General features: G+C 43.1%; 1 protein-coding gene across 1 annotated transcript in view; it reads left to right on the top strand.

Annotated features, from left to right (window-relative positions):
- The window catches only part of LOC115480789 (solute carrier family 22 member 6-A-like), an 88317-nt gene that overhangs the window by 38913 nt on the left and 35106 nt on the right, over positions 1-14298 (top strand). The window contains exon 7 of the mRNA XM_030219690.1: positions 4128-4243. Coding sequence (XP_030075550.1) covers positions 4128-4243 — 116 coding nt within the window. The remainder of the gene's footprint in view (positions 1-4127; positions 4244-14298) is intronic.

Raw genomic sequence — 14298 nt, 5'->3', positions numbered from 1 at the left:
GCCCAGGGAAGGAAGACTAGAAGCTCAGCAGATGCTGCTGCTGCAGTTCCTGTGTACTAATTGTGACCTGGCTGAGGTAAGCCAATTTTACTGCTTGTTTAAGACTTGCAAGCCTTGCGGTGAGGGCTGGCTGAAGAGCTTGCTCAGATATTCTTTTCTTCTGATTCATATATGATGTTTAGGAGAAAGGTTAAAACATCAGTATTTCAGAAATTTGTTTTAACATAATTTTTACTTTATTTAACTTTTTAAAAAAAAAATTATATCCCACAGGTTTGCTCGGGTTTGTCTTGCCTTGTTGCCCGCTTCGAACTGTAAGGTATTAGCGGGATATAAGTTTGTATGGTATGGTATCAGAGAAACTGAGAACTTATGGGCTATGTTTGGGACATGGCAGCCCACCAGCCACAGACTGTTTGACCTGCCAGCCAGAGGTCTGCTCAAGACAGTTTGTTTATTGAACCAGAAAGACTGTTGTACATGATGTTCCTGGCCTGCTAAAGTAACAGGTCTCAAAGTTCAGCTAAATAAACCAAATAAGCTAAATATATATACCTGTCTGAAAATCGGCCTCTAAATGTTTAAGTTAGACATTTAAACAGTAATCACACCACGGCACCCTGACATAATAGACCATACAAAAAAAAAACACGACAAAAACCCCAACAAAAGAGTTTATTATATTTTTTTGTGATGTGTTATTTTTTTCTTAGGGGGTTGTTTTGTTAAGGGGTCTGTTTTGTGTAGAGTCTATTTTGTCTTGAGTTGTTTTGTTGTGGGTTTTTTTGTATAGGTTTTTTTTTGGGAGGGTTTGGTTTTAAACTACAACTGAAATGTTCACTGATATGGAGGGGCATTTTTGAAAGGGACGTCCAAGTTTCGATTTGGGCATCCTTGCAAAACGTCCAAATTCAGGGGCAGGGAAACCTCCTTAATCAAGCTGGATTATGTTTTCAAGCAGATTTATGGTTCTCACTAGATACCAAGTGTGGATAGTGAAGTCAAAAGCAGGTGCCAGGACTTTCAAGTGACAAGCCGTGGACTTTCTCAGTAATTTATGGCTCCTCCACTTCTTTGTACCCTTCAAATTCGTACCATTCAAAAATAAATCTATTTCATCAGGCCCTTTTGTTGGGAGTCTATTTTGTCAGGGACTTTTATGTAGGGAACTTTTTTTGTTTGGAGCTTTTTTGTCTGGTTTCTTTTGACCGGGTGCCTCACCCCACTGTACATTGACCTCAAAGCGTACCATGCTGGGGTCATACAATAAGTTCATTGAGCCCAGTATCCTCTCCGACAGTGAACAGTGTAGGTCAGCCTAGTAGATCCCAGAAAGTAGATCATTCGTTTTTGCTTGCTGCCAGGGATAAGCAACGGTGTTCTCAAGTCTACCGGGAGAATAATTGTTTATGGACTTTTCTTCCAGGAACTTATGCAAACTCAGCTATACTAGAACACTTGACCACGTCCACATCTCCCCATTCCTCCTCAAATTCCCCTCTCTTATCTCACTCTCTTCTTCAAGTTCCTCTCAGTTTCCTGAGGTACAGCATTATGAGCAAAGCAGAGGCAGTTTGGCAGGAGGAGAATATGGTGTGTGTGCTCTTTGTCCTCAATGGTTGGAACAGTGGGCCAAGAACCAAGAAAAACAGCTCAAAACCTACTGCGGCTCCCGGTGATCTTTGGCAAATCACTTAACCCTCTATTTCCCTAGGTGCAAACATATCGGTCCATATTCAGCTGGCAGCACTCAATGTTTTGCTGGCTGCCACTGGCTTTATACCTGGAAATTCCATGCTGGGCCATGCTGTCCAAGCTCCTGCATTGAATTTCCAGGTTTATGGAGCTAGCTAAACCATAGTGCAATATTCTGCACTTAACCAGCTATGGTGAACCACATAAAAATAGAACTGATGTTTATGCGGTCCTATTTATGTGGTTAACTTGGCTGATTACATGCTGAATATTGGCATTTAACCAGCCAAGTGTTGATTTCTCCCACAGAACACCCCTAAAATTGCCAGTTTTGAATTAAGAACTAACCAGTTAAGTACCACTGAAAATGAATGGTTATCCCCAAACTTGTGATTTAGCCAACCAGGAGCTGTTTCTGGCCAGTTAAATCATTTTGAATATTGACCCCTTAGATTTTAAGCCCTCCAAGGATAGGAAAATACCATAGGCGTAGACTGGGGGGGGCGAGGGGGGGCAATGCCCCCCCAAACGACGACGAGGCGCCGCCGCGCCATTAGTTAAAAAAAAAACAACACATGCAGGCACGCGCTCCTCTCCATCCGCTTGGCTTCCCTGCCCTCTCTGTCTGCGTCCCGCCTTCCTCTGACGTCAGAGGAAGGCAGGACGCAGACAGAGAGGGCAGGGAAGCCAAGCGGACGGAGAGGAGCGTGTCCGTCTACCCCTCTCTCTTCCTCCCTCCCTCCGGCGCAGGCAGCAGTCTTTTTCAGCATTCCTGGCAGCGGTAGCTGCTTTGGGGCAGAGCCGAAGGCAGCATGTACATTGCTACCGCTGCCAGGAATGCTGAAAAAGACTGCTGCCTGCGCCGGAGGGAGGGAGGAAGAGAGAGGGGTAGGTGGGAACAGGAACTTGAAGAGAAGGCTTCCGGGGCGGAGCCGAAGGCAGCGTGTACATCGCTACCGCTGCCAGGAACGCTGAAAAAGCTGAAGACTGTTGCCTGCGCCGGAGGGAGGGAGGAAGAGAGGGGGTAAACGGAGTCACGATCTTGGACCTCGCGGGGGGGGGGGCAGTAGAAGGAAGATGGATGGAACTGGGAGGGGGGGGGAGCAGAGGGAAGATGGATGGTACTGGGAGGGGTGGGGAGCAGAGGGAAGGAGCAAGAGATGGATGGGACTGGGAGGGGTGGTGAGCATAAGGAAGGAACAGAAGATGGATGGGACTGGGAGGGGTGGGGAGCAGGGGGAAGATGGATGGTACTGGGAGGGGTGGGGAGCAGAGGGAAGGAGCAAGAGATGGATGGGCTTGGGAGAGGTCAGGCACAGCAGAGGGAAGGAGCAGAAGATGGATAGGACTGAGGGATGGTGAGCAGAGGGAAGGAACAGAAGATGAATGGGACTGGGAGGGGTGGGGAGCAGAGGGAAGGAGCAAGAGATGGTTGGGACTGGGAGGGGTGGGGAGCAGAGGGTTGGACCAGGAGATGGATGGGATTGGGAGAGGTCAGGCACAGAAGAGGGAAGGAGCAGAAGATGGATGGGACGGAGGGATGGTGAGCATAAGGAAGGAACAGAAGATGGATGGGACTGGGAGGGTGGGGAGCAGAGGGAAGGAGCAAGAGATGGATGGGACTGGGAGGGGTGGGGAGCAGAGGGAAGGAGCAAGAGATGGATGGGACTGGGAGGGTGGGGAGCAGAGGGAAGCCTACTGGAAAGGACACTGCATAAAACAGAAGACACTGGGACCAAAGCGAATAGAAAAACTAAATGATCAGACAACAAAGGTAGATAAAAGTATTTTATTCATAATTTATTAATTGAAATGTGTCAGCTTTTTGAAATGTGCATCTGTGATATTTTGCCTGTAAATTTCAATTCCTTCCTCCATATTAGCATATTCATTTGCACATGTATATATGCAAATGATATGCTGATATGCTCCGCCCATTCTTTGCCCCCCCCCCCCCCAAATGAAACAGTCAAACTACGCCTATGGAAAATACCTATTGTACCTGAATGTAACTTGCCTTAAGCAACAACTGAAGAAAGGCATGACCTAAATCCAAATATCCCTTCGCTTCCTTCCCCCACTGTGTATACTTTCTCTATAAGGAGGAAGCATTGCAGAGGGTGAAGGAGAGAGGCAGGAAGGTTGAATTTTAAACATGGTAATGTTTGATATGGCTTTTAACAAAGGGTTATGCTGTAGTTTGTGAATGCATCAGTGGTCATATTAATTTTGGACTGTAATATCAAAGAATTTAAGCTGATCCAAAAGGCTTTGAGGTCATGAACTCCTGGCTGTGATATCATGTGATATCATTGGAGGAATCAGGTATGGTGGAAAGTCTGTGATGTCACAATTACAAGGCTGTGATATCAGAAGAGGAGTTGGGTCGGTATCTTATTGGCTCCTGAAACTTTGCTTGCTCTCCTTGGCAGAATGTGAATTGTAGCATGCAGAAAGAACTAGACGCAAATGAGATCACCCATTCTATGTTTGACCTGGTGCGCACTTCTGCCATAAGGCACATCTCCTTCTGCACGTCCTTTGCTTGGTAAGTTGCCCCTTTATTCTCATTATTAATAGCGTTCTGGGGTGACTGAGACTTCTGATAGTGGCTACATGTAAGGCTTAATAAGGTCTTCATTCCTATTTCCCAGGACATGGAGCTGGAGACTGCAATTCAGTTTTGTTGCTTTACAAATCAACCTTGTTTTCCTGCATTTAATTTCTATTAATGTTATAAACAAATATAACCATATGCACAGCGTTACATGACTTTTAATATATCCCAACTTCTCTCGGTTATGAGTAGCAAAAATCTATGAATTCCACAAGTACAAAAAAATGAAATATTTATTTTTTATTGAGATTTATTAACCGTCTTTATGAAGAGATTAACCCAAGATGGTGTGTAACAGGTGAGCTTGACATAAACAACTTACATTGTGTTAACAGTGTAACAATAGTAAAATAACCAGATGTAAGCATAAAATACAATCAATGAGGCAAACTTGAAGACAGGCAAATGAAATCTTAGTAATAGTAATGGTATGATATAGTATCAGAAGTATACATACTAAAATAGCACAGTAGAATGTTAATATAACAGAAATATAAATGTAACTTGCTGACTGAAAAGTTACCAGGAATGGGGTTTGTGGCTTATTTAGAACACAAGATAGAGATATATCAACTGCACAATCCTGCAAAATTTCATCCTCGGGTATGGACTAATTATGTTCTTAAAAAAATAGAAATATTTATAAATAAAAATGTAATTAACCCAGGAAATCACATACCTCACTTTAGGTACGTGCAGGTTTTAGGCTGAGGAACATGAAAAACATCAACATTGTGAAACAAATTGCATAGTCCCATTCTACTGACCCTATAGTACACAAAAACACTTTAAAAAATGAAAGTTGCACCTCCATACTTTTATAGCTTTTCACTCAGGCATTTGTAACCCCACTTTTTTTGCTCAGCAGGTCACAAATGTCAGCAGGGCACAGCGATACACCATAATAGGCAGCATGCAAGAGCATTCATATAACATGGATATGATACTAACAATGAAACAAAAAATGGAAAGGCTTTTCAAAACTGCACCAGTTAAAATGCAAACAGACCAGTGTACCTAAACGTAACTCACCTTGAGCTACTACTGAAAAAGATGTGAGCAAAATCCTAATAATAATAACCATGAGACATCTGAAGCTGTCATAGAGGCGGGGGGGGGGGGGGTCTTTGGGGCAGTGGCGTAGCCAGACCTGAGATTTTGGGTGGGCCCAGAGCTAATATGGGTGGGCACGCACTGTCTATATAAGTATGAGTAGTGTCTCTTGGGATCCTACAAAATAATGCCTTAGAATTCACTTGATGATGGATTTCTAAGTAGTCTGCCCAACAGCTGCCCTGCATCAGTATAACCACATACATACTTAATGGAAAAATTGATATTTTTAAGTATAATTACATTATCCCACAATCTCTCCACTGCAAAATGCTATACACAAACTTGTGCAAAAACACACTCATATCCTTACTAAACCATAACAGCACTAATTCCAAGGACAGGATGAGCTACAACCTTATGCTTGAAAAGGCAGAACTGTAATTACACTAGGCTCTAAAACACCAATACACTACCTCGTGAAAAAAAAAGCAAAACAAAAAGGGCTGCAAATACTACACGCTAGCAGAATACTGCACCTTGATCGCACATGAAAAACACATGACACAACAGACATGACACAAGGAACTAGAAATCAAAAAATATGAAGGCAAAATACTGAACTGGAAAGTTAACTCAAGAAGTCAGACTCAGCATGCAGCAATACCAGAAAAATTGAAACTTACATGCAAAATATCACAGATGTACATTTCCAAAAGCTGACATATTCCAATTAATAAATTCTGAATAAAATATTTTTTTCTACCTTTGTTGTGTGATCATTTAGTTTTTCTATTCGCTTTGGTTCCAGTGTCTTCTGTTTTATGCAGTGTCTTCTTTCCATTTGATATTTTTTCTCTCACCATGCCCACCATCCTCCTGTGTCCTTATGTGTCCTGTCTACCATCTGTAGCCCTGTCCCTATCCTTCCTCGGGTTTCAGGATCTGCCCTCAACGTGTTCCAAACCAGCCCTTAAACTCAGCAGTTTCTCCTCCATCCATATCCAGCATTTCTCCTCACTGCCCTCCCCTCCATCCATGTGCATCTACTTCCTCTGTCTTCCCTCCCCTCCATCCATGTCCAGTATTTCTCCTCTCTCCCTTCCCCTCCATCCATGTGCATCTCCTCCCTGACTTCTCTCCCCTCCCTCCATCCATCTGTCCAGCAACTCTCCATTCTCCCCTGCCCTCTCCTCCATCCACCCATATCCAGCAAATGTCCTCTGTCCCCTCCATTCATCCATCCATGTTCAGAAATTCTCCTCTCTCCCCTGCCCTCCCCTCCATCCATCCATGTCCAGCAACTCTCCATTCTCCCCTGCCCTCTCCTCCATCCATCCATACCCAGCAAATTTCCTCTCTCCCCTTTTCCCTCCATCCATCCATGTCCAGCAATTCTCCTCCTTCCCCTGCCCTCCGCTCCATGTCCAGCAATTTCTATTCTCTCCCCTGCCCTCCTCTCCATCCATCCATCCATGTCCAGCAACTCTCCATTCTCCCCTGCCTTCTCCTCCATCCATCTCCAGCAAATTTCCTCTCTCCCCTGTCCCCTCCATCAATCCCTGTTGTCCAGCAATTCTCCTCTCTACCCTGCCCATCCTGTTTCTTTCCATCCCCTTTCCCATTCTATCCGGCGTCTCCCCCGCCCCCCCCCCCCTTCGCAGCACCTTCCCTCTCTCAATAAAGAATGACAACATGGATGCAGCAGCTCACAGGTTTGCTTGCTGTGTTTTGAGTGAACGGCGACGACTGCACGGGGGAGTGGAAACACATTTACCAATGGCTTACTTCCTTACAGTGGACTAGATGGGCTTTCACTAACTTATTTATTTGTTATATTTGTATCCCACATTTTTCCACCTACAGTGGTGGAAATAAGTATTTGATCCCTTGCTGATTTTGTAAGTTTGCCCACTGACAAAGACATGAGCAGCCCATAATTGAAGGGTAGGTTATTGGTAACAGTGAGAGATAGCACATCACAAATTAAATCCGGAAATCACATTGTGGAAAGTATATGAATTTATTTGCATTCTGCAGAGGGAAATAAGTATTTAATCCCTCTGGCAAACAAGACCTAATACTGGTGGCAAAACCCTTGTTGGCAAGCACAGCGGTCAGACGTCTTCTGTAGTTGATGATGAGGTTTGCACACATGTCAGGAGGAATTTTGGTCCACTCCTCTTTGCAGATCATCTCTAAATCATTAAGAGTTCTGGGCTGTCGCTTGGCAACTCGCAGCTTCAGCTCCCTCCATAAGTTTTCAATGGGATTAAGGTCTGGTGACTGGCTAGGCCACTCCATGACCCTAATGTGCTTCTTCCTGAGCCACTCCTTTGTTGCCTTGGCTGTATGTTTTGGGTCATTGTCGTGCTGGAAGACCCAGCCACGACCCATTTTTTAAGGCCCTGGCGGAGGGAAGGAGGTTGTCACTCAGAATTGTACGGTACATGGCCCCATCCATTCTCCCATTGATGCGGTGAAGTAGTCCTGTGCCCTTAGCAGAGAAACACCCCCAAAACATAACATTTCCACCTCCATGCTTGACAGTGGGGACGGTGTTCTTTGGGTCATAGGCAGCATTTCTCTTCCTCCAAACACGGCGAGTTGAGTTCATGCCAAAGAGCTCAATTTTTGTCTCATCTGACCACAGCACCTTCTCCCAATCACTCTCGGCATCATCCAGGTGTTCACTGGCAAACTTCAGACGGGCCGTCACATGTGCCTTCCGGAGCAGGGGGACCTTGCGGGCACTGCAGGATTGCAATCCGTTATGTCGTAATGTGTTACCAATGGTTTTCGTGGTGACAGGGTCCCAGCTGCCTTGAGATCATTGACAAGTTCCCCCCCTTGTAGTTGTAGGCTGATTTCTAACCTTCCTCATGATCAAGGATACCCCACGAGGTGAGATTTTGCGTGGAGCCCCAGATCTTTGTCGATTGACAGTCATTTTGTACTTCTTCCATTTTCTTACTATGGCACCAACAGTTGTCTCCTTCTCGCCCAGCGTCTTACTGATGGTTTTGTAGCCCATTCCAGCCTTGTGCAGGTGTATGATCTTGTCCATGACATCCTTAGACAACTCCTTGCTCTTGGCCATTTTGTAGAGGTTAGAGTCTGACTGATTCACTGAGTCTGTGGACAGGTGTCTTTCATACAGGTGACCATTGCCGACAGCTGTCTGTCATGCAGGTAACGAGTTGATTTGGAGCATCTACCTGGTCTGTAGGGGCCAGATCTCTTACTGGTTGGTGGGGGATCAAATACTTATTTCCCTCTGCAGAATGCAAATAAATTCATATACTTTCCACAATGTGATTTTCCGGATTTAATTTGCGATGTGCTATCTCTCACTGTTACCCATAACCTACCCTTCAATTATGGGCTGCTCATGTCTTTGTCAGTGGGCAAACTTACAAAATCAGCAAGGGATCAAATACTTATTTCCACCACTGTATTTGCAGGCTCAATGTGGCTTACATAGCGCTGTGGGGCGAAAGCCTCCTCAGGTGAAGAAACAAATATAGAGTGATGTTATTTTAAATGAAATAGATATGTACAGACACATTAGAGAAACATAGAGAGGGAAGTTATATAAAGTTCTATTGCACAGCAAAGCTGATGGTGGGCACTAATGCTAGCTCAACCCCTTTCCCTGTAGGCCAGTGGTTGTCCCAGGGGCTCCCCGGCTACATCTCCAGGATATCCACAATGAACATCCATGCTGTGGAGGCAGAGAATGTAAATCTCTCTCAGGAATATTCACCGTGGACATCCCGAAAATCTGACTGGCCAGGGAGTCTCCAGGACAGGTTTGGGAATCAATGCGGTAGACATTAAAATATGCTACGTTTACCTAGGTTAAAATGTCAAATATAGAAAATCAACCAATATATCTGAAATGTAAGGGACCAGGAATATTTGTGACCATTATGTGCATTACAGAAAAAAAAAACACAGGGCCAGAGGCGCTAAAAGATTTTTCCCATTTTGGAAATCTTTTCAGTCATCCCCATAGTTTCGGACTCTTTAATATAGGGATTTTAGCAAATTTTCAAAGGAACAGTTATCCATTTGAAAATTAGCTAGCAGAAAGTCTGCAAGCTAAAGACCCCTGTTATTTCTAAGTAGCTGAGTGGGAGCAAATACCCTTGCACTTTTTAAAACAGTATAAATACATCGTGCTTAACTCACCTGCCAGCTAAAATCTAGTGAGCTCTCGAAGGAACACTAGTCAATGAATGCAGATAAAAACTAGTTCATTAGGTAAACAGATTCAGACACCGACTGTTCTAAGAATGTGTACAGGAAAAACACTGAACTCTAAAAGCACAACCATGGCAAAGCTGAAGAAAACATTGAGGCTAGAAAAAGGCCAGGTGCCAGGTCCCCCAGACACCTGCTTGAAGTGCCAGGGAGGGGAGTATGGGATCCCAGTACATCGAAGTTGCAGTGGTTGTCATTTCCTTTTGGGCAGGCGGGACGCTGAGAGAGGGCAGGAAGCGAAGGACAGAGTCGAGCCTGGCTGCTTGCTGGTATTATGCCCGCCCACTCGCCGCTGCGGGCAAGAAGACTGTCATCGTTGTCGTCGTGGAGAAGGTCGCAAAAGACTTTGTGGGCCTGGGCACACCCAGGCCCACCCGTAGCTACGCCCCTGCTTTGGGGGGTAGGAGGGGATCAGTGACCACAGAGGGAGTAAAGGGGGGGACATGCCTTAATCCTTCCAGTGGTCATCTGGTTATTTAGGGCACCTTTTTTTTTTTTTTACTTAGTCATGATTGAAACAAGTTTAGGCCAAACTATTTTTTTAGCCCTGGACATTCCATTATTGCAGAAAAACATCCAAGTTCTGGGAACGCCCAAATCCTGCCCTCAACATGCTCCCTTCTGATATTCTCGCACTGCAGACAAACACATCTGAAATCTGAGTTTTGAAAATTGCGATTTGGACTTTTTTGGAAGAAAAGGTCCAAATGCCACTTTATGCCATTTTTGATACATTTTCCTCTTTTGAAAATGAACCGCTTAATACACTGCCAATTTGTGTGTACACGGCAATGCAGTTTACAATATTAAAAATGATAGAGGTACTGCATACCATCTATACATTAAAAAAAAAAGAAATAGGAACTCCACTGTATATTAAAAGTTTAATATATATATTACCTGGCCTGCCTATACTAACTGCCAAGTTAAATTTGGAAGTTGATTTCTAAATTTGATATACATGTTTTTCCTTGAAATTGTGATAACCCCTCGATATTGTGGACTATAGACAAGTATTGATTTCCTATCCTATATTTTTGATATTTTTATCTTTTTTTTCCTTTATTGATATTGTTATGAAAAAATTTGGAAACTAAATTGTCTTTTTCTGTATTTCAAGATGTAATGCTTGATATTTAAAAGAAAATTTATAAATAAAAATTAAAAAAAAAAAAAGTTTAAAAAGATAGTAAAAATATCAAGAAAACATAAAGATTCTAGCAGATCACAATGTCGCCAGTCAAAGCTGTACTGGAGATCTCTTTAGTTAGGTATATTAATTCAGGAAAGCCAATTGGAACAGATGTGTATATTTTCAGGTAAGTACAGCAAACAAGAAGAGAACCTCTACAGAGAATTAAGCCAAAACAGGTTGAAGTAGAGGTCGATCAAATGCTTGAAAATCCTTTTATTCAAAGCACCAGGACAAGGACCTGACATGGGCTGTGTTGCCTCAGGGGTCACAGCAGTATTCTCTGTGAGTTAGAGCAACTGGCTGTAAGGCTGGTGCAAAGGTTCTGGTAGGAACAGTAGTATCAGCAGTATAAAAGATGCCTGTAAAATGCAGAGTGTCCAAGCAACCACCATGTATTTTCAGGTAGACATACACATAGGGGGTCTGGGAGGGACTCACACTTATTCATATAACTTTATAGAATACTATAAATTACATAAGTATCTTTAGCATTTAGGTACACACACGAGTATAAAATTGATATAGAGAGTGCATTATCATTGTGGAATAAGATTCAAGCCATTAACTGATAGCAATTCCCATACAACTTTGGAACTGTAGACTGGCCTCTTATATAGATCTTGATGTATGAACAGGAAATCTCCTCCATACCCATAAGGTCGTTTATAAGAATCAGTATAAGCCCAGTATATTATCAATGGGTGAAAAATTAATTGAAAATCAGTCTAAAGTGTTAGGTATTATTTTAGACTCAAATTTGTCCTATACTGACCAGATCGATGCACTTAGCAAGAAAGGTTTTTTTCAACCTCAGAGAGTTCCGTGCGATCAGAGCATCATTCCACCCACATAATTTTGTAGCCACTTTTGAATTATTGCAATTCCTTATATGGTGGCATCTCAGTTAAATTGCAACATCGTTTACAATTCAGCATTTAGACTGATATTAGTAGAGGTCGCTTTCAATCTATGTCTAGCTTTATGAAAGATCTTCACTGGTTACCTATTAAACAATGGATTAGATTTAAGCTAGCTTTTCTTGGTTTTTTAGAGTAATTTGCAGCCTGAATTCTGAGCTGTAATAGATCTCTTGGTTTTTTCCGGCCATTGGGTGAAGTAACTGTTTCTTATGCACTTTATCCAAATGGGCTATCCCACATCTAAAAACATACATTTAAAAAGGGTTCATGAGAATTTGTTTTCAGGAAGTCAAGATTTGGAATGATCTCCCTCGAGACATTAGATCCATTCCATCATATTTTGCTTAAGCCTTAAACATTTTTGTTTGAGTTATAACATAATTGTATTTGTTTGTAATTCATAGTTAACAAAATGTAATTCCCTTTTATTTGAAGGCTTACTCTGTTAACTGCTTTGGATCCATTGGGAGAGTTATAGCTATAGAGCTACTTACTATCATAGGCCTCCAGACTTACTTAACTGTATCATCCGATGCAAATCTGCAAAAGGTGTTGAAATATGAAAGTATAATGTCCAGAATACATTTCCATCATTTAAACTTGGACAAGCATTGGGCTGAGTGAAGGAATGAGTGAGAAGCCACCAGTACCAACAGGGAGAAAGCAACAGATTAGTGAAGGAAATGAAAAAAAAATTCCTCAGGAATTAGATCAGCAAATGAGGAAAAACATTGCAAGGGTGTAAGTACAGCAGAAAATAAAAACTGTTACTCAGGAACAGTGTGTGATCAGACGACACATGAATGGTTAAGGAGAGATGAATGAACCTAATGATAAGCCACTAAGCATAGTTTGCTACTTTGGGGGGGGGGGGGGGGGGGGTTAGAGAAAGACAAGAGTAGGAAGTTCAGATAGTGTGGCAGGGGGAATTTTTCTCTCCCTCCAGGCAGATGGTCATTGATAAGTCTTATCTCCCCTAACCAACCTGCACACTCACACCCCATACACACTCTAATCACTGTCTCAGACCCTGTCCCTTCTTTCTGGGCCAGCCTCAACCTTCTACTGCTCATTTGTAATTGCAAAAGAGTTGATACAGTAACATATTTTCAACCCTTCGTATTTTTGAAATTTATTTTTTCCTTTGTTCACCTTTCCTCTTCTCTCCAATTTCTACGTTTTGGGGTGGTTTTTTTTTCTTCTGTTACCCATTTTATTTTTCCAGATTAAGAACATAACAAGAGCCATACTGGCCCTTCCATACATAGCCTGTTTCCAACAGTGGCCAATCCAGATCATATGTACCTGGCAGAAACCAATAGTAGCAACATTCCATGCTGTCAATCCCAGGACAAGCAGTGACTTTCCCCCATGTCCAGCTCATAAACATACTTTTCCTCCAGGAACTTGTTCAAACCTCTTTTTAAAACCCAGATACACTAAATGCTGTTACCACATCCTCTAGCAGTGAGTTCCAAGCTTAACTATTCTTTGACTGAAAAAATATTTCACCTTGTTTGTTTTAAAAGTATTTCCATGTAATTTCATTGAGTGTCCCCTGGTCTTTGTACTTTTTGAAAGAGTAAAAAAATCAATTCACTTCTACCTGTTCTACACCACTCAGGATTTTATAGACATCAATCATATCCCCCCCTCCTCATCCAACTCTTTTCCAAGCTGAAAAGCCCTAAACTCATTAGCCTTTCCTCATATGGGAGGAGTTCCATCCCCTTTATCATTTTGGTTGCTTTTCTTTGAACCTTTTCTAATTCCACTATATGTTTTTTTGAGATACAGTGATCAGAATTAAACGCAATACCTCAAGGTGAGATTGCACCATAGAGCAATGCAGGTGGCATTATATATTCTTTGTCTTATTTTGCATCCCTTTTCTAATAATTCCTAGCATCCTGTTTGTTTTTTTTGGCTGCCTTCGCACACTAGGCAGAAGATTTCAGTGTATTGTCTACATGACACCCAGATCTTTTTCTTGAGTGCTGACTCCTAGGTGGACCCTAGCATCAGGTAACTATGATTCAGATTATTCTTACCATTTCCTTTAGATCATCTTATCCTCTTGTCAACTTTCTTTAGCTTATGTTATAGTGTTTATGAAACGCCAAGTACCCACTTCGGCCACCTGGAGGATCTGCCCTCAGTATGCTACAGGCCCGCCTGCACCTGGGCATGTGCTTTATACTAGCACCCTCCACCCCATCGAGTGGGTCCCACCAAGTAGCGTACCAAGGGGGTGGGGACGGTGGGGGGCGGTCCACCCCGGGTGCCAGTGGGTGGGGGTGCTCCGCTCCCGCCGCCTCCCGTGGCCGTTCCCCCGCGGCGCCGCACCATTAAAAAAAACCGGCGAAGCAGCGTCGCAGGCAGCGCCTCGTGCCCTGCTTGTAAAAAAAAAAATCAGATCTCCTTCCTCCTCGTCTTGACGTCGACTCGGGCCCTCCAATCAATTGATTGGAAGGCCCGAGTCGACGTCAAGACGTCAAGACGAGAAGGAAGGAGATTTGATTTTTTTTTTAGAAGCAGGGTACGAGGCACTT

The sequence above is a fragment of the Microcaecilia unicolor genome, chromosome 11 (genome assembly GCF_901765095.1).
Source record: "Microcaecilia unicolor chromosome 11, aMicUni1.1, whole genome shotgun sequence".
Lineage (NCBI taxonomy): Eukaryota > Metazoa > Chordata > Amphibia > Gymnophiona > Siphonopidae > Microcaecilia > Microcaecilia unicolor.
This window is presented reverse-complemented; position numbering and strand designations above follow the sequence as displayed.